At 39.2% G+C, this 18726-nt stretch overlaps 1 protein-coding gene across 1 annotated transcript; it reads left to right on the top strand.

Annotated features, from left to right (window-relative positions):
- The first annotated feature begins 15276 nt into the window (after positions 1-15276).
- On the top strand, positions 15277-17250 carry LOC140991193 (uncharacterized). The gene has a single exon (XM_073461148.1). It carries the CDS (start codon positions 15277-15279, stop codon positions 17248-17250), a length of 1974 nt encoding a protein of 657 aa, XP_073317249.1.
- Positions 17251-18726: the final 1476 nt, after the last annotated feature.

Here is an 18726-nt window from a genome sequence, read left to right as displayed (position 1 = left end):
CATGGGAAGGTGATAGCTTATGCTTCTAGACAGCTGAAAACTCATGAGAAGAACTACCCTACCCATGATTTAGAGTTGGCCGCCGTAGTTTTTGCCTTGAAGATTTGGAGGCACTATCTGTATGGAGAGAAGTGCCAGATCTTTACCGACCACAAGAGCCTCAAGTATTTCTTTACGCAGAAGGAGCTGAACATGCGTCAGAGGCGTTGGTTGGAGCTTGTGAAAGACTACGATTGTGACATTAGCTACCACCCGGGTAAGGCTAATGTAGTTGCAGATGCACTGAGCAGAAAAGTTGCAGTGATGGCTCATTTGGCAGTTTCGAGACCTCTTCAGTTTGAGATGCAGAGGTTTGATCTTGAGACTTATCCTCGAGGTAGAGTTCCCCGTCTATCTACCTTGACCATTCAGTCTTCCCTTCTTGACCGTATTCGCAGTGGTCAGGCAGCAGATGAGCAGTTGGCCAAGTGGAAGCAGAGAGATGAGGCCAAGGGCAGTGTTTTGTATTCAGTCAGTGAAGGTATTGTGAGATACCGAGATAGAATATGGGTCCCTAGCAGTGATTCTATCCGAGCAGATATTCTATTAGAAGCCCATATGTCGCCGTACTCTATTCATCCAGGGAGTACGAAGATGTAGAAGGATCTGCAGTTATTGTATTGGTGGCCAGGAATGAAGAAGGACATCAGACGGTTTGTATCCGAGTGTCTGACTTGCCAGTTAGCGAAGGCGGAGCATCAGAGACCAGCAGGTTTGCTCAAGCCACTTCCCATTCCCGAGTGGAAGTGGGAGAATGTTACCATGGACTTCGTTACCGGATTGCCGAAGTCAGTCAGAGGATCAAATGCCATCTAGGTGATTGTAGATCTTCTTACCAAATCAGCGCACTTCTTGCCTATTAAGACGACTTTCATCATGATTCAGTATGCAGAGTTGTATATCCGGGAGATAGTCCGACTTCATGGTATTCCAGTTTCTATCGTATCTGACAGAGATCCCGGATTCACTTCCTCGTTTTGGAAGAGTTTGCATTCGACTATGGGGACGAAGTTGCTGTTCAGCACAGCTTTTCATTCGCAGACAGATGGGCAGTCAGAGAGAGTCATTCAAATTTTGGAGGATCTTCTCCGTGCTTGCGTCCTTGATTTCTCTGGGAGTTGGGAGTCGAAATTGCCATTAGTGGAGTTCACTTATAACAACAGCTTTCAGTCGTCTATAGGTATGGCTCCGTACGAAGTACTGTATGGCCGTAAGTGCAGATCTCCTGTTCATTGGGATGAAGTAGGAGAGAGAGCCGAGTTGGGTCCAGAGATTATTCAGCAGACTGTTGATGTAGTAGCCCGGATCCATGATAGAATGAGGACTGCTTAAAGTCGACAGAAGAGCTATGCAGATCAGAGAAGAAGAGAGTTAGAGTTCGCAGTCGGCGACCATGTCTTTGTAAAGGTGGCACCTATGAAGGGTGTCATGAGATTTGGGAAGAAAGGGAAGCTTAGTCCGAGATTTATTTGGCCATTTGAGATCCTTGACAGAGTTGGGACACTAGCTTATCGTGTTGCTCTTCCGCCGAATCTGGCCGGAGTACACAATGTGTTCAACGTCTCTATGCTGAGGAAGTATATGGCGAATCCTTCGCATGTCTTGAACTTTGAGCCGTTGCAGCTTACTCCGAACTTATCTTATGAGGAGAGACCAGTGCAGATCTTAGACAGACAGAAAAAAAAAACTTCGGAACAAGCTGGTTAAGCGAGTGAAAGTCAAATGGCTCAACCATTCAGAGGAGGAAGCTACGTGGAAGTCCGAGCCAGAGATGAGGAGTCGGTACCCCGAGCTATTCGGTGAGTTTTAATTTCGAGGATGAAATTTCTTTTAAAGGGGGAGAGTTGTAGAACCCGTAACTTAGACTACGTATAAGCCATGCATAATTTCTAGTATTTTAAATTAAAATGATTTTTATTGCATGAGTATTTAAATTCTTTAAATTTATTTATTTTACGTAGTAGTTTAATTGTCACCTTTTCAGTTAAATAAGTGAGGCCGGACTGGAGATGAAGTATTGAGATAAGTTAATAAAGACTTATTTAAGAAGTGGTAATTTAGCATGTTAGTAAATATAATTTAAAAAGTTGGCATGCATGCAAGTTATTGAATTTTTTGGCATTTTAATTAAATTTTTTAAAGCATTAAATGCATGTTTATTTCATTAAATTGTGTTTAATTATTTTTATGCATTTTATGCATAATCCATGCATGATAGGATTTAATTCATGAAATTTTAAAAGTTCACGCATTAGGGTGTCGAGGTGCATTTCACGTTCCAACGAAGATCGGGGACCGGGGAATTTTTCAGGAAAATTATTTTATTACGTGATTTATTTTTATAAATTAATTTAAAGCGTTTTTAAGTGTGATTTTCAAGAATGAGAATTTTTGGGTATTTTTACCCGCATGATTTTTATTTTTATTTTTTAACGGTACGTAAATTTTATTGAATTGGGGGACTTTTTGAGGTTTCGGCTAATATTGTCAAGAACTTGCCAACACAAAATATTTTTCAGGTGTGTGTTTGAACTTAATGAGCTTAATTTTAAATTTATTTGGCCTTAACCCTCTTTTTAAACATTTAATTGGCAACTTAGGGCCCATAATCCACTAAACTACTATTTAATATTAACCTAAAACACATTTAACCAAAACCTAAGCTTTATTCAGCCGACAACCCTCCTCCCCACTTCATTTCTCTCGGCATTTCTCCAGCAGCTTCAAGGGTAGGCTTCGGCCACTATTTTCTTTGCAAGAAAATCCTCCCGGCACTCGTTCTTCGATCTCCTCGCGTTAGTATCATCCAAGGCAAGTTATGTACTTTCATTTCTGCATCTCGCACGCCATATACTGCTGATGTGTGTACCATAGTTGTTAAAAATCAGATCATACACGTTCGAGATTTGATGCACGGTTTTTGCATGAAAGTTAATCATATTTCTATTTTATACTCTCGATTCTTGAGTCCTTTTGCAAGGGCTGCCGAGTCCAGATAATCTAAGGGTGGAAACGATGTAATCTAATGTGTGTAATTGCTGGAACCACAATCGAGTCGAGGTCTAGCAAAGGACGATCATTCTTGGCTTGTGTGTGAGGATTTTTGGTTTCGGATTACGTGTGCAGCAATTTTGATTAGGCTTGGTTTAGGAGGTTTTTTAGGGGCTTAAGGATGAGTCATAAAGGCTGGGCATGTGGTGGAAACTGGGTGGACCGAAATAATTGAGTAATGGAGCCATGTGTTGGGTTAAAGATGGTGCTTGTGGGGGGTGGCCGAGGAGTTATGTAGGGTAGTAGGTTTAGCCGTAGGTTAGAGGGCTGATTTTGAGGAGTTTAGGGGCTATTAGAGTGTATTTTAAGTATGGGTTAAGTTGGAAAATTTTGGTTTAGTTTCGAGTCGATCCGGGTTAAAATGGGGATCTCGGTCCAAGTTTTAACACGAATCAAATAAGGTTGAAACGGGTTTGATTTTACGTCTAAGAAATTTATGTTAAAATGTTTTAGGACATTTCAAGGAGTTTTGTAAGCTTCGGGTCAATTTTAGATGTCCAAGGTGAAACGAGAATTTTTGGGTTTCTAGGGGCAAAATGGTCATTTTGCACCCGGGGTGAGATTTTGGTCCTGGCAGTACCCTGAGCACAAATTATGATATTTTAAATCATTATGCATCATGTTTACGATTTTTACGCTATTATGAGAATTATGATGCATGCTTGGTTTAAAGGAATTTAGAGAGAAAAGTAAGAACGTGAAGAGCATTCCGTCTCCGCCGCGCCGCATCGTTATTTCGTTTGTTTTCTGTCAAAACATACCAAGGCATGTTTATATCTTCTTTCACTCTTCAATCAAGCCATATAGGTATTTTTAAATATCGCAAGTACATGATTTTATTGCAAGAAGATCGATTAATTATGTAGTTAATTATATTACGTGCAAATATTCATTTTGAGATTTATGCGATATTGCTTGTGGTCACTTTACTTTCATGCTTAAGTCTGGTCGCCAGTTACCGGCCCGGTCGGCAGTTACTGGTCTGTTCAGTTGTTTCACCCAGGATACTGTGGCAGTAGTCTGATCAGACATACATTATTAAGTCCGGTCGCCAGTTACCGGTCAGTTCAGTTCAGCTCAGTTCAGAGACCACTTGCGTAGACCATAATCTCACCAGAAAATTATTACAAGTTATTTCATTACAGGGCTCCAAGGAGTAAACATTTTCACTATGATATTTTCAGTTCAGTTATGCACGTTCTATAATTACCATTGAAATGATATTTTACGTTACACCTCATTACAGGATACTTTCACTTGCATGCGACTTTATTATTTATTTACTTGTTATTTACGATATATGCATGCTGAGTCTTTAGGCTTACTAGACTTGATTGTTGTAGGTAATGTTGATGTCGGGACCGAGGGGGGGGATCAGTGAGCCAGCTCGAGTCGGCAGTAGTGGGACCCGAGGACCTCACTTTTCAGCATTTATTATTGTTATCGCTCAAACATTTTTACCTACCGTTGGATAAAATTTTTACAGTTATTTTTACAACATTAAGTTCTTCCGCTGCTATTTTTAAACATGATACATTATTTAACAGTTTATTTTATGAACTGAATATTTCATTTAGTTTAAAAAGAAAATTTTTAATTTTTCCGCAAATTTTCAAGTAAGGATTTCTAGGCCTTTACATATCCACTACCAATAATTGAAGATTTATTTGATCAGTTGCAATGAGTCGCAGTATTTTGAAAAATTGATCTGCGATCTGGATACCATAAATTGAAAGTGAAAGAGTCTGATGTGCACAAGACAGTATTCCGTACTAGATATGGGCACTACGAGTTTATGGTCATGCCATTCGGTCTGACTAATGCACCAGCGATCATAATGGATCTCATGAATCGCGTATTTCAGCCGTATCTGGATCAGTTTATTATAGTCTTCATCGATGATATATTGATTTATTCGAAGGACAAAGAGGAGCATAGTCGTCATTTGAGGACAGCATTGCAAGTACTACAAGACAGGAAGCTATATGCAAAATTCAGCAAGTGCGGGTTTTGGCTCGATAGAGTGGCATTCTTAGGCCACATCATTTCTAGTAATGGCGTTGAAGTTGATCCAAGCAAAGTCGAGGCAGTGAAAGAGTGGCCAGTACCGAAGAGTGTCATCGAGATTCGCAGTTTCTTGGGACTTGCAGGCTATTATCGCAAATTCATCAAGGGATTCTCATCCATTGCAGTACCATTGACATCGTTGACTAAGAAGAATGCGAAGTTTATTTGGGGATCCGAGTGTCAAGACAGTTTTGACAAGTTACAGCAAGCCTTGATTTCAGCACCAGTGTTATCTATGCCATCGGGGCAAGGAGATTATGTTCTTTATACTGACGCTTCTAAACTTGGTTTGGGCGCAGTTCTGATGCAAAACGACCGGGTTATCACCTATCCGTCAAGACAGTTGAAAATTCATGAAAAGAACTACCCCACGCACGATCTTGAGCTTGCAGCAGTAGTCTTTGCACTAAAAATTTGGAGACATTACCATTATGGGGAAAAGTGTAAGATATTCACCGATCATAAGAGTTTGAAATACTTCTTCACCCAAAAGGAGTTGAATATGAGACAGCGCAGATGGCTCGAATTGGTAAAGGACTATGATTGTGACATTAGCTACCATCCGGGGAAAGCTAATGTAGTGGCAGACGCATTGAGTAGAAAAGCAGCAGTTATCACGCATTTATCACTCCAAAGACTGTTGCAGTCCGAGATACAGCGGTTTGAGCTTACAGTGTATGCTAGGGGCGAGGCCCCTAATCTCGCCACATTATCAGTACAGTCGACTCTGAGAGCCCGAATTCGTGATGGGCAGTCTACTGACGAGCAGTTGCAAAAGTGGAGAGCTAGAGATGAAGCCAAGGGCCGGGAATTATATTCAGTAGTGGATGGCTTTGTCCGTTATAGAGACCGTCTATGGGTTCCGAGTGACGATTCCTTGAGAAATCTTATTATGAAGGAAGCTCATGACACGCCATATTCCATTCATCCGGGCAGCAGGAAAATATATAGAGATCTGCAGCAGTTATATTGCTGGCCAGGCATGAAGAGGGACATTCTGAGATTTGTATCTGAGTGTTTGACTTGTCAACAAGTTAAAGCAGAGCATCAAAGACCAGCAGGTAAATTGAAGTCACTCCCTATTCCCGAATGGAAATGGGAAAATGTCACCATGGACTTCGTCGTGGGATTGCCAAAGACAGTTAAGGGATTTAATGCTATATGGGTGATAGTTGATCGTCTTACTAAAGTAGCGCATTTTCTACCTATCAAGACGACCTTCACCATGATTCAGTACGCCGACTTGTATATTCGAGAGATAGTTCGTCTGCATGGGATTCCTGTATCCATTGTTTCTGACAGAGATCCGAGATTCACGTCATCTTTCTGGAAAAGTCTACATGCAGCGATGGGGACCACGTTATTATTCAGTACAACATTTCATCCTCAAACCGATGGACAGTCAGAAAGAGTTATACAGATTTTGGAAGATCTACTTCGAGCATGTGTTATTGATTTTCAAGGCAGTTGGGAACCAAAATTACCTCTAGTTGAGTACTCCTACAATAATAGCTATCAATCATCAATCGGGATGGCTCCTTTACAGGCACTTTACGGAAGGAAATGTAGATCTTCTATTCATTGGGACGAAGTGGGTGAAAGAAGAGAGATCGGTCCAGATGTGATTGAAGAGACTACCGAGCTTATAGTCAAAATTCGCGATAGAATGAAGACGGCGCAAAGCCGAAAAAAGAGTTATGCAAACAAACGACGTAGGGACTTAGAGTTTGCAGTGGAACATCACGTATTTGTGAAAATAGCACCCATGAAAGGTGTTATGCGTTTTGGCAAAAAGGGGAAACTAAGCCCAAGATTTATTGGTCCATTTGAGATTTTGGAGAGGATTGGTACACTAGCTTATAGATTGGCATTGCCACCAGCGCTTGCAGGAGTTCACAATGTGTTCAACATTTCAATGTTGCGGAAGTACATGTCGAATCCGTCACATGTGCTTAATTATGAACCTCTTCAATTAACTCCAAATATGACATATGAAGAAAGACCTGTCCAGATCTTAGCAAGGCAAGAAAGATGATTGAGGAAAAAAGTCATTCCAATGGTCAAAGTCAAGTGGTTGAATCACTCGGAAGATGAAGCTACTTGGGAAACCGAGAGAGACTTGAAGAGTCGCTACTTAGATCTATTCGGTAAGTTCTAATTTCGAGGACAAAATTCTATTTAAGGGAGGAATGAATTGTAAGGTCCAAAATTAAGACAGCGTAATCCAACTGCATGCGAATCTAGGAAATAATGGAAAATGAGTAATTAATTACTTTAATTGCTTAATTAATTATGTGACATACTTGTTTATTTGTTATTTGAGATGTTTTAATTGTCATCATGCATAAAATAGTATTTTTTAAGGAATATTCAAGCGACGATCGAGGAACGGAGACCGAGGGCTGAAAAACGTAAAATATTTTTATTAAATAATTATTTTTAATTATTTAAAAGATGGTCGATGCTTTTTAGTATTTTTTAAAAAAAAATAAAGGGATTTTGAGGTAATTTTATACGCCGGGACGTAAACTTTATCGGTGTTGGTTTTTCAACTAAAATGCGAGTTTTTTTTGGCAACCCGGCTAATAAATTCACATATTTAATAAAAGAAAAACTTTGTTAATATTTTAAATATGTCCTAATTGGACTAATGGGCCTAATTAGATGGCTTAATAGGCCTAATAAGCCTTGAAGGTGATTTAGTAGTATTTAAAGACTTAAAAAATACTAAACCCTACACATGCTACTCAACAAAAATCGGCCACTTAATTTTATATTCTGAAAACTCTCCAACCCTCTCATATCACACACGGCAGCACACGATCATAGCAATCTAGGAGAGAATTTTCGAAAGGTTCAAGCTAGTTCAAGTCAAGGAGTCCCTCCGTTCTTCGTCGTCAACGTATATTCGTGCGTATACAACGCAAATGCACGCCATACATCTCCTTTTCTCATCCATTATATCATAGTATTGTTTTAATTATTGCATGCATGAAGAGCACAAACTTATTTTTCTGAAATTTCGGATTTGGGTCATACATAAGTTGTAAACTCATGTTTGATGATTTAAATTCATGTTTTATGATACTAAGGGGCTGCCATGATGTCTAGGTTTGGATAGATAAGGTTTATGCATGTTTTAGAGTCCCACACACCACACATAATCGGCTGAAACAAAGAAAGAAAACAGGAACAAGAACCATCCGAAATTTGCTGTCATGAGGGCGATCGGGTTCATGGTTAAGGGGTTGGGCTTGGTCTTGGCTTGGGCCAGGGCACGTCCAGGGCATGTCACGGGTCAGGGGAGAGTCCTAGCCAGGCTAAGACTCACGGTAAGGGCTGGGGAAGAGTCCTAGCCATGCTAGGACTCTACTCGAGAAAGCGCGCAAGAAGTTGCGCAGGGCTGGGATGCTTCCAGGGACTTGGGGGCTTGGTCTGGGGTTGAAGGGACGGGTCGAGGCGATGCACTAGAGTCCTACGAGGGTGCAAGAGGGGTGGTGCGAGGGCTAGGCTCGTTGGTTCAAGGGTTGGGACGCAAACTTAGAGTCTTAGTGCCACTATGAGTCTCGGCCGGAAAAGGTGAGTCTTGGGGTGTCTCGTTTTTGGGTTTGGGTTGGTTTCCTTGGTGGGTTAAGGGTACTGTAGTCTAGTTTAGGATGTTGGGTAAGTTTTTGTTTGCCATTGTTTGTGGGTAACTCTTGAAAATCGAGAGTTGGCTCGGGGGTGAAATTTATGTGTCAATTAGGGTTTTTGAAAGTAAAGAAAGTTGGAAAACGGCTCACGGGGGTCGAGTTGGGGTCCATAAGGGCTGAAATAATATAAAAAGACTAAATTTAGAATTTAGGAATTTTATATTAAAGTTTCGGATTTTTCGGGATTAAAACACCGTCAAAACAATTAAGTATTGAAAAATTAAAAAGTCTATTATTTAAGCTAAATAAAACTATGGGAAAGTTAATTTAGGCTTAAATAATTATTTGGGACATGTTAGAGCCATGAAATCGAAAAAGGTCGAGTCCAGGGGTAAAACGGTCTTTTTACACCTGAAAATTAGTAAACGTCATGGCAGTGCCGTAAATGCTATTTTCATGATATTATGACATATTTTAAATTTTATGAAATGTTAATGATTAAATTATGATTTTTAAATGTCTATTTGATTTTTATGATTTAAGGAAGACGTTTAAAATACATGTTGCATGCTTGGTTTCAAAAATGAAAAATGTTATGGTATTCATGATTTTTATAAATTGATGTGAATGAAAAAGGTTGAAAGAGGTGAAGTGATTGTGACTAATTCGCTAATAATGGCGATGTCGTGAGGGTGATGGTCCCAGTGGGAGCCCGACGATCGTGTTTCCATTATTGCGAATATGAGATTATGAGGATTGAGGAAGAATGGGAATATCGTGAGGGGAGAAGGCCCCCAGAGGGAGCCCATTTATTGGAGAAGGCCCCAGAGGGAGCCCCGACGATCGTATTTCTATTCGATCATGTTAGGCCAAGGCTCAGTTGACCGGTGAGAGCGTCACTGATGTCCCCGCCGTCCAGTACTGTGGTTATATGTAGATGGATCCATCGATCATGGCATGTGAGGAAAGTCACAATTAACGATCTGAATTCAACAAAGGAATAAGGAAAAGGTTTATGTTCATGTTAAAATGTGCTATGTCATGTTAAGGATAAAGGAAAAAGTTTAAAGATTATATTTGCATGTCATGAAATGTATTTTACGTAAAAGTATTTTTCACTGTTGCATGTGATTTTATATGTATTATTTGTTATCAAGATTATGGTGTGTTGAGTCTTTAGACTCACTAGGTGTGATGGATGCAGATGGGTATGAGGGAGGTCTTGACGGATGATCTGACTGGACTGAAGACGCACACAACCCGAGGACTAGCGCTACTATTTTCCACATTACGTTTTATGATTTTAAGTTAGAGATTTTTAAGACTATTTATGTATGTTTTTGAGAGATTTTTTAGAGGTTTAGTATGGGCTATACTTTTCAAACTTATTGCTTTTATGACACTTGATTTTTAAAATGCTAGATGGTTGGTATTTTATTTTAAAAGGGAAAAATATTTTATAAAAATATTTTGGGAAAGCCGAAAATCATAGAGGAGGAAAAAAAAATGTCTAGTACTTTTCAAGCAATAAAAAGGGCAGGGACGTTAGAGAAGCTCTTGCTGATCCTGACTAGATAAATGCTATGTAAGAAGAGCTAAATCAGTTTACCCATAACAATGTCTGTAACTTAGTTCCAAGACCAGTTTCTAAAACTATTATAGGTACAAAGTGGGATTTTAGAAACAAACTGAATGAAGATGGTTCAGTTGTGCACAACAAAGTGAGACTTGTAGCACAAGGATATATGCAAGAAGAGGGAATAGATTACGATGAGACATATGCACCAGTTGCACAACTTAAAGCAATCGGGATATTCATTTCTTATGCCTCATTCAAAAACTTTAAAGTCTCCCAAATGGACGTGAAGAGTGTATTTCTTAATGGTCAGTTGCAGGAAGAAGTATATGTTGAACAACTATCAGGTTTTGTTAATTACTCTCTTCCTGATCATATTTATCATTTGAACAAAGTTCTATATTATCTTAAACATGCTCCAAGAGCTTGGTATGAAAAACTTTCAAAATTCCTAGCTGATCATAATTTTATTGTTGGATCAGTTGATAAGACTATGTTCAAATTTTCAAAGAATGATCATATTTTACTTGTGTAAATATATGCTGATATTATTTTTTGGTCAACTAACCCCAAATTATGTGAGAAATTTGTCAAGTTAATGCAAAAAAAAATTTGAGATGAGTATGATAGGTGAACTGACATTCTTTCTCGGTCTGCAAGTGAAAGAACTTGAAACTGGTACTTTCATCAGTCAGGCCAAATTCACGAAGGAACTATTCAAGAAATTTGGCTTGGAAACATGTTCAGCTGCAAATACTACCATGAGCTCATCGATTAAATTAGATAATGATCATGGGAGAATATCAGTTGAGACGAAACTTTACAGAGGTTTAATAGATTATTTGCTTTGCCTAACTGCTAGTCGTCCTAATATTGTATTTGTTGTCTGTATGTGTACTAGATTTCAGGCAAATCCTATGCAATTGCACTTTTTAGCTGCTAAACGTATATTGAAATATCTTAAAGGCACATAAAATGTGGGCTTATGGTATGCTAAGGACTCATTTTTCAATTTAGTTGGATTTTCAGATGCAGATTATGCAGGATGTAAGCTTGATCGTAAAAGTACCAGTGGATCATGTCAGTTTCTAGGAGACAGACTGATCTCATGGGTCAGGAAGAAGTAAACGTCCATAGCAACTTCCACAACTGAAGCAGAATATCTAGCTGATGGAAACTGTTGTGTCCAACTGCTCTGGATTCAACAACAACTAAAAGACTATGGAGTCATTGCAAAAGAATCACCAATCTTTTGTGATAATACAAGCACCATCGCGATTACATATAATCCAGTTCTTCACTCAAGGACCAAGCATATTGATGTCAGACATCACTTCATCAGAGATCATGCTCTAAAGAAGGAAATCAGACTGGAATACATACCAACTGAACAACATGCATCTGACATCTTCACCAAACCATTACCCGAGACAAAGTTTTCTCACTTTCGTAATATTCTTGGTTTAACTGAAATGTCTTAGTTATTTGTTTGAATATTGTATTCTTAGTTATTACCAATTATTGTTCAGTTAGTTAATTGTCAATTAGTCATCTACTAATTAGTTAACTGATATCAGTTAGTATAAACAAAATGAAAACAGAATGAATTGAAATAACAACTTTATTGATGATATCTTTCACACAGTACATGAGTTATTTCCCTTTCAACGGCTTCTAGCCATAGGGACATCCAACTAGACAATTCATTATATGAAATTCTTCTGTAGCTTTCCATAGAGACAATCTTTTCCAGCACACTCTGTTCTTTCAGAAGCATCAACACTATCAGACCTTCATCAGTGGCAAGATCTGAAGTATGGATAACATCGAAACGCCTCTTGTATTTGATTTCAGTTGCCTTCTGTTTATCAGTGGCAACTAATCTGTTTTGCTAAATGGTCTGGAGGTCTTGCATTTTAGTCCAGGTGGACATAACTTTTTCCTAGACAAGATCCTCAATAGCTTCTTTCAAACTCTCCAAATGGCGAAGCGTTGCTGGAGGAAGAGGATTGTTGGAACTGCTTGCTCTGTCCTTCTGTGCTTAATAGTTGTTGTTATTATCTAATGACAGTGATCTTATTTATAGACAGATTCAAGAAGAAGAAATAGAAGAAGACGAAAAGACTTCAGTCAACCAATTGCACTTGACTTATTCAGTCGGAGTTTCCTTTACTCTTTTATTTATAAGCATTTATTGAGGAGGAATGTCGAATTTAAGTGGTTAACTGATAAGACAATAGTCAGTTGGTCGTCAATTGAACTGACTCAGTTTTCAACTGATCACTCAGTTACGGACCTCACTGATCTAATAAGTTAAATGATTATTTGATATGCATTCTATTGTAAGTGATGTGACTGTTAAAATTACGCATTAAATGATGTCTTTCACTGAATAGTGATTTGCAACGTGGACCCTTGTAGTCCATTTAACTTCTACACATGTTTTCACCACACGTACACACGATTTCAATCATTTATCTTGGACTGACATGTGTCCCCAAAATTTGAACAGTCACGAACATATGTACTTCAACACGCTTCAATTAAGTTTTTTCTTTTACATGCATTACAATTTTCAGAGCAAATCGTATACTCAAAGCTTTTTCTCGCAGACTTTCAAGATATCATCAATGGCCAACCAAGTCCCAGCATTTATTCTTAATGCGATGGCTATCGACTTTGATTTAGTCCTATCTGTTAAGGACGAGGCTATCAAGGATGTATTTCTGAAGCTCGAATCAGCCGGACTAAAGACATTTCTGGGATTCTCATACCAAGAAATCTATCCCAAGGAGATTCATGACTTTTAAGCTAACAGTTTTATCTCTGCTGAAGAAAAAATCACTACAACTGTCAACAGCCAACTGCTGATTATCGAAGAGGACTTCTTCTGCAATCTTTTCCAACAGCCGTCTGATGGCTTGGACAACATTTTTGATGTGAAAACTTCTGATGTGGAGGAGATGCAAACACTCCTATCTGCTGATGGCGGAAAATCAAGGTTTCCGAAGATTGCCAAGAAAGAACTGAAGCCAGAAATCCAGTTACTGGCTGACACAGTAGCCAAGGGGCTACTCGCCAAAGCAGGCTCTTTTGCTGCTCTAACCTTGGAGAAGTTCCAAGTGATGACTGCCATCATGGCTGGTAGAAGACTAAAGTTGTCAGCCATTATTTTCAACATACTCAAAAATAGGCTTCAGTCCTCAAAACAATCCAAAGGATTTGCAGTGCCTATCAGCTATCTGTTGAAAACCAAAGACTTTGTGATAAGTGCAATTTGTGCACTTAAATTACCCTTATAATACGTATAGATTGTTAGTTTTCATAAGGTGAATTATGCGTTTTTTGTTATTTTTGGTGTGTTTTAAAAAATCTAGGTAGGCTACTACATGGGCATGAAAAGGAACGAAAAATGGCGCTTAGAAGAAAATTGTGAGCAAGAGCCCAGCTTTGGAGGCAGTAAGACCCGCGCATATGCGCGAGTTAGAGGTACGCATATGCGCGCAAGATACAAGTAAAGGCCAGAAAACACCGCGCATATGCGCCGGATGAGGCGCGCATGTGCGCGCGCACAAGGAAATTGCTGATGCACCAACAGAGGACTCCGCGCATGTGCGCGGAGCAAGGGCGCGCATGTGCGCACGAATAGATGGCCCAATGCACAGAAAGACCAGCGCATAAGCGCCAAGCTAGGTCTCACATATGCGCGCGACGCGAATGCCTGATTCCTTAGGTTTAGTCGTGGGCTTTAAAAAAGAAAGGGGATGAATTCTGAAAGGAAACAGCCGACAGCAGCAGAAGGAAGTAACAAAAAAGTCAGATAAGACGGAGGCCGGAAAGCGAAGAACGGAGACAGAATACGCTTCATCCGGACACGGAGGCGCACTTTCATCTCTCGTCAACACGTTTCTAATTCGGTTCTTTACTTTTACGTTCTTAATGAATACAAACAGGTTTTGTATTAATTTAGATTCGAGTATGAACTAATTTTATTTTTTAGAGATTGACGTAGTCTTGGTCGAACCTCTGTTATTGACGTTTTGAATTTTCATTTAATTAATTCATCGTGCTTATTTGTGATTTATTGTTCTTAATGATTTTGAATTACTAACCATAATTCCATTGATTAAATAATTAAGATCTAACAACTCGACAGAGGGGATTGAGATTAGGACAGGGGAAATCACATCGTCAGATGTTTATAGCATGCAAAAGACATATAACTATGGTCAATCCATAAAGAGAACCTTGGTTGTATTTATTACATGTTACGTGATTTTGAATAGACATATTAAAATCATTAATAGTTAATACATTTCTATTTATCACTTGAAAAAGGAATAGAAAAATTACGAGTTCTTGGTTAATAAACATGATGCAATTTAATAATATGTTAGTCAATTTTGATTCAGCATAGGGGAGACTCGACGAAATCATATCTGTGGATTTATTTAGTCATTGAATTTCTATTGCGTGCTAAGAATTACAGGATTTGTTATTTTTATTTGAATTGATTATAAACCATCACTTTGATTAGTCTAAATAAAGTCGAACTATGTCAATTATGGTACTTAATATATAGTTTTAAATAATTACTCCTCGTGGGATCGATATCTTTGCTCATACCAGTACTAAAACTTGACATCGTATGCTTGCGATAGTGAAAATATGCAACAAGTTTTTAGCGCCGTTGTCGGGGAGTAAAATATTTAAGCGCATATTAATATCGTTACTAAGTAGTCTTGACTTTAATTTAGATTTTATTTTATTTATTTATTTTGTTACGTTATAATATTATCTGTTTTGCAGTGCATGCTAAGATCGCACAACCCTGATTTGTTTATCTTTGATCCGGAGATCGAAAGAACTGCGAGAAGACTAAGAAAAGCGAGGAGGGAAGAAATCCAAGCAATGGCTGAAAACAGAGAGGACGCGAGATGTAACCCGCCAGACGCTATACCTATCAGAGATCACTTCAGACCAGTGATCAACACACATTATTCTGGCATTGCTCGGGGGACCATAAATGCCAACAATTTTGAGTTGAAGCCTGCACTGATAAATATGGTTCAACAGAACCAATTTGCGGGAACTGCCACTGTGGATCCTCACGTTCATTTGAGGACTTTCCTTGAGATCACGGACACGGTAAAAATTAATAATGTTCCTGATGATAATATTAGATTGCGTTTGTTTCCATTTTCTCTCAGGGGCCAATCAAGAGGATGGCTTCAATCACTGCCGCTGGGGAGCATCACAACGTGGCAAGAGTTGGCAACAAAGTTTCTGTCTAAATATTTCCCCCCTGCAAAGTCTGCACAGTTGAAGATTGAGATCAGTACTTTTAGGCAGACCGACTTTGAGCAGCTCTATGAGGCGTGGGAAAGGTACAAGGAGTTGTTGCGGAGGTGCCCTAATCATGGTTTTGAAGACTGGGTACAGATTGAGCTTTTCTATAACGGGTTGAATGGTCAGACACGGACAACAGTGGATGCAGCGGCAGGTGGCACGATCTTTGCCAAGTCTCCTGCTCAAGCCCATGACTTGCTTGATCAGATGACTATTAATAGCTACCAATGGCCGTCTAAGAGGTCAGGAGTGAAGAGAACAGCTGGAGTTTATGCTGTGGATCCGATTACATCGCTCACCGCCCATGTTTCTGCACTAACCACCCAATTAGCAGCTATGAACAAGGTGAGCACAGCAGAGGGTGAGAGTGCACCGGTTGTTGTTGAAGAATCACATTTTCCTGAAGAAGTCCAATACATCAACAACAAGAACTTTGGAGGCTATGGAGGATATCAAGGTAACCCTCCCCCTAATACTTATGACCCTGTATTGAGAAATCATGAGAATTTTTCATATGCAAATAATAAGAATGTATTGAATCCTCCACCGGGGTTCAATACATCGAATGGGGAAGGGAAGCCATCTTTTGAGGATTTAGTTGGGACTTTTGTTGCTGAATCTGGCAAGAAAATGGCAAGGACTGAGTCTAGGATTGATAACCTAGAGACCCACATGGCAAATATTGGTGCTTCTTTGAAAATCTTGGAGACGCAAGTTGGGCAGATAACAAAACAACTCACGTTTCAACCGTCAAGCTCAGCACCAAAGGCTACAGACCTGAGTATGAGAGAGGTGAATGCTGTTTCCATACAACATGAGGAGGTTGGAATGATAGAAGTAGAAGAGAAAAAAGTTGATCACAAACCCAGCTGGGAAGATAAGCCGACTCCAAGCAAAGGGAATCGAGGTAAGAAAGGTAAGAGTTATGATTTTGATCAATGCATTAATATTTCTTTACTTCCCTATCCCGAAAGATTTTTACAATTGAAGGCTAAGTTTCAAAAGAAAAAAGGTCTTGAAAATCTCAAGAACCTACACTCTAACATTCAGTCTGCAGAGCAGGAAGAGGTGGCATTTACTGGAGGAAATGATAAGGGAAGGCAAGGAAATCTTCCTCAGAAGCTGCAAGACCCCGAGGAATTTGTTGTGCCATGTGAAATAGGGGGTCAATTAGTGGATAAAGCTATATGTGATTCGGGAGCAAGCGTGAATATAATGCCAAGTTCTCTCTATGAGAAACTTGGACTAATCAAGATAAAACCCACAAAATTAAGCTTTCAGCTGGCAGATAAATCAGTGAAGGTGCCATTGGGCATTGTAGAAGATGTTGAACTTAAGATTGACAAATTGAGGCTTCCAGCAGATTTTGTAGTGCTTGACATGGAGAACAGTCAGAATGTTCGTATCATTCTAGGACGACCTTTCTTGGCTACTGCAGGCGGCGTCATTGATTTGAAGCAAGCAAAATTGACCATCGAGGTTGAAGGTCAGGGGGTGGAAATCATGGCATTAAAGGGATCACATGACCCACCTTGAGCAAGATTGGTATAGTCGGGCTGACGACGTTAAACCAAGCGCTATGTGGGATGCAACCCACAATTATTTTAGCATACGTTTTGTTTTTATTATTTTATTTCAATTCCTTAGTTGTTATTTTTAATTTTCTCTATTCAAGTATTAATTTGTATTGTTTTATTTTTGCAGGTGTTTAAAAAAAAAGTGGTGAATTGAGAGAGGGCATTGCGCATATGCGCGACTTAATTGTGTGCACATGCGTGAAGCCCAGCTCGAAAGGCACACTTTGGCGCATATGCGCCACTCAGGGCGCGCATACGCGCAACATGCAGCAGCTGAAATTTTCGAGACAAAAAACTCGGCGCATATGCAAGGGGTTAGTGCGCACATATGCGCGCTACCGGATTTTGAAAAGAAAAAAAAAAAGAGGAACTCGCGAACCCTTCTCAGAGATAAAACATATTAGCCGCCTCTCTCTTCAGCAAATCACACCGCCTCCTACCCACCCCAGCACATGGATGAGGATGACGACGATGGTGACGGCGAGCACTGACGCTCGTCGTGAGAGGTATGACTGTTCCGTTTTTCCCTGTCTATACATTGAGGACAATGCATACTTTAAGTTTGGGGGCGTGATTTGAGATTTGATGATTTTTTTTATGCTTTAGTGTAATTTGAATTTTTTTTAATTTTATTTGAGTTGCTAGTGCAATAAAAAAATAATAATTATTATTTTTTCATGTTAGAATTGTTAGGAGTAGTCATGGATAAGCTATTGTGTGGCTGATGATGAAAATGAAATTGTGGGTCTGAAACATATATGCGTTCATGATAACTTGGGAGTCACATTTTCATGCACTGTCATATTTATTAATATTATCGATGTTTAGAGACAATTTGCATGTCTGTGATGCTAAATAGACAATGTGAATCTGATTTTTAGTAATTCTCGCATGACATTGACTGAAACTTTTGCTAACACAGAAATGATCTAGGAAATTTTTCTCAATATTTTTGTGCCTACCTTCTTTGTTCATTATCAATTGTTAGCCCATTGATCCTCGAGTTGATTGAGATGCTTGAGATTTCTTTTGTGACTATCTCATATTACATTTTAGTTGAACAACGCATGTGATTGGTTTGTATGAGATGACTAATGGATTGTAGGTAATCTAGAACTTGTTTGAACACTTTTCGAGGCGAAATACGGAGGATATGTGACATAGGAATGATTTATGCAATCTTTGAAGCCGTTTTGAGCCTTCGAGCCAATCAAATGAACATGAAATATCCATAGTGTCCCATTTTGAGCCTACTAAAAATTAAGTGGTGTATGTCAATAACATACAATTAGCCCCCACTTGTATCTATTCTACATCACACAACAACTACCTAATGAAGCTTATACACTTATTGTCCTATCTAAATTTTGAGAGAAATAAGTTCATTGGTACTGGAATGATTCAAATACTCCTTGAAAAGAAAAAGAAAAAATTG

The sequence above is a fragment of the Primulina huaijiensis genome, chromosome 13 (genome assembly GCF_012295235.1).
Source record: "Primulina huaijiensis isolate GDHJ02 chromosome 13, ASM1229523v2, whole genome shotgun sequence".
In the NCBI taxonomy this organism is placed as follows: domain Eukaryota; kingdom Viridiplantae; phylum Streptophyta; class Magnoliopsida; order Lamiales; family Gesneriaceae; genus Primulina; species Primulina huaijiensis.
Note: the sequence above shows the minus strand (reverse complement) of the source record. Positions and strands in the feature narration are given on the sequence as shown.

Coding starts and splice junctions, on each gene's coding strand:
- LOC140991193 (XM_073461148.1), top strand. CDS start 15,277: ATGGCTGAAAACAGAGAGGACGCGAGATGTAACCCGCCAGACGCTATA.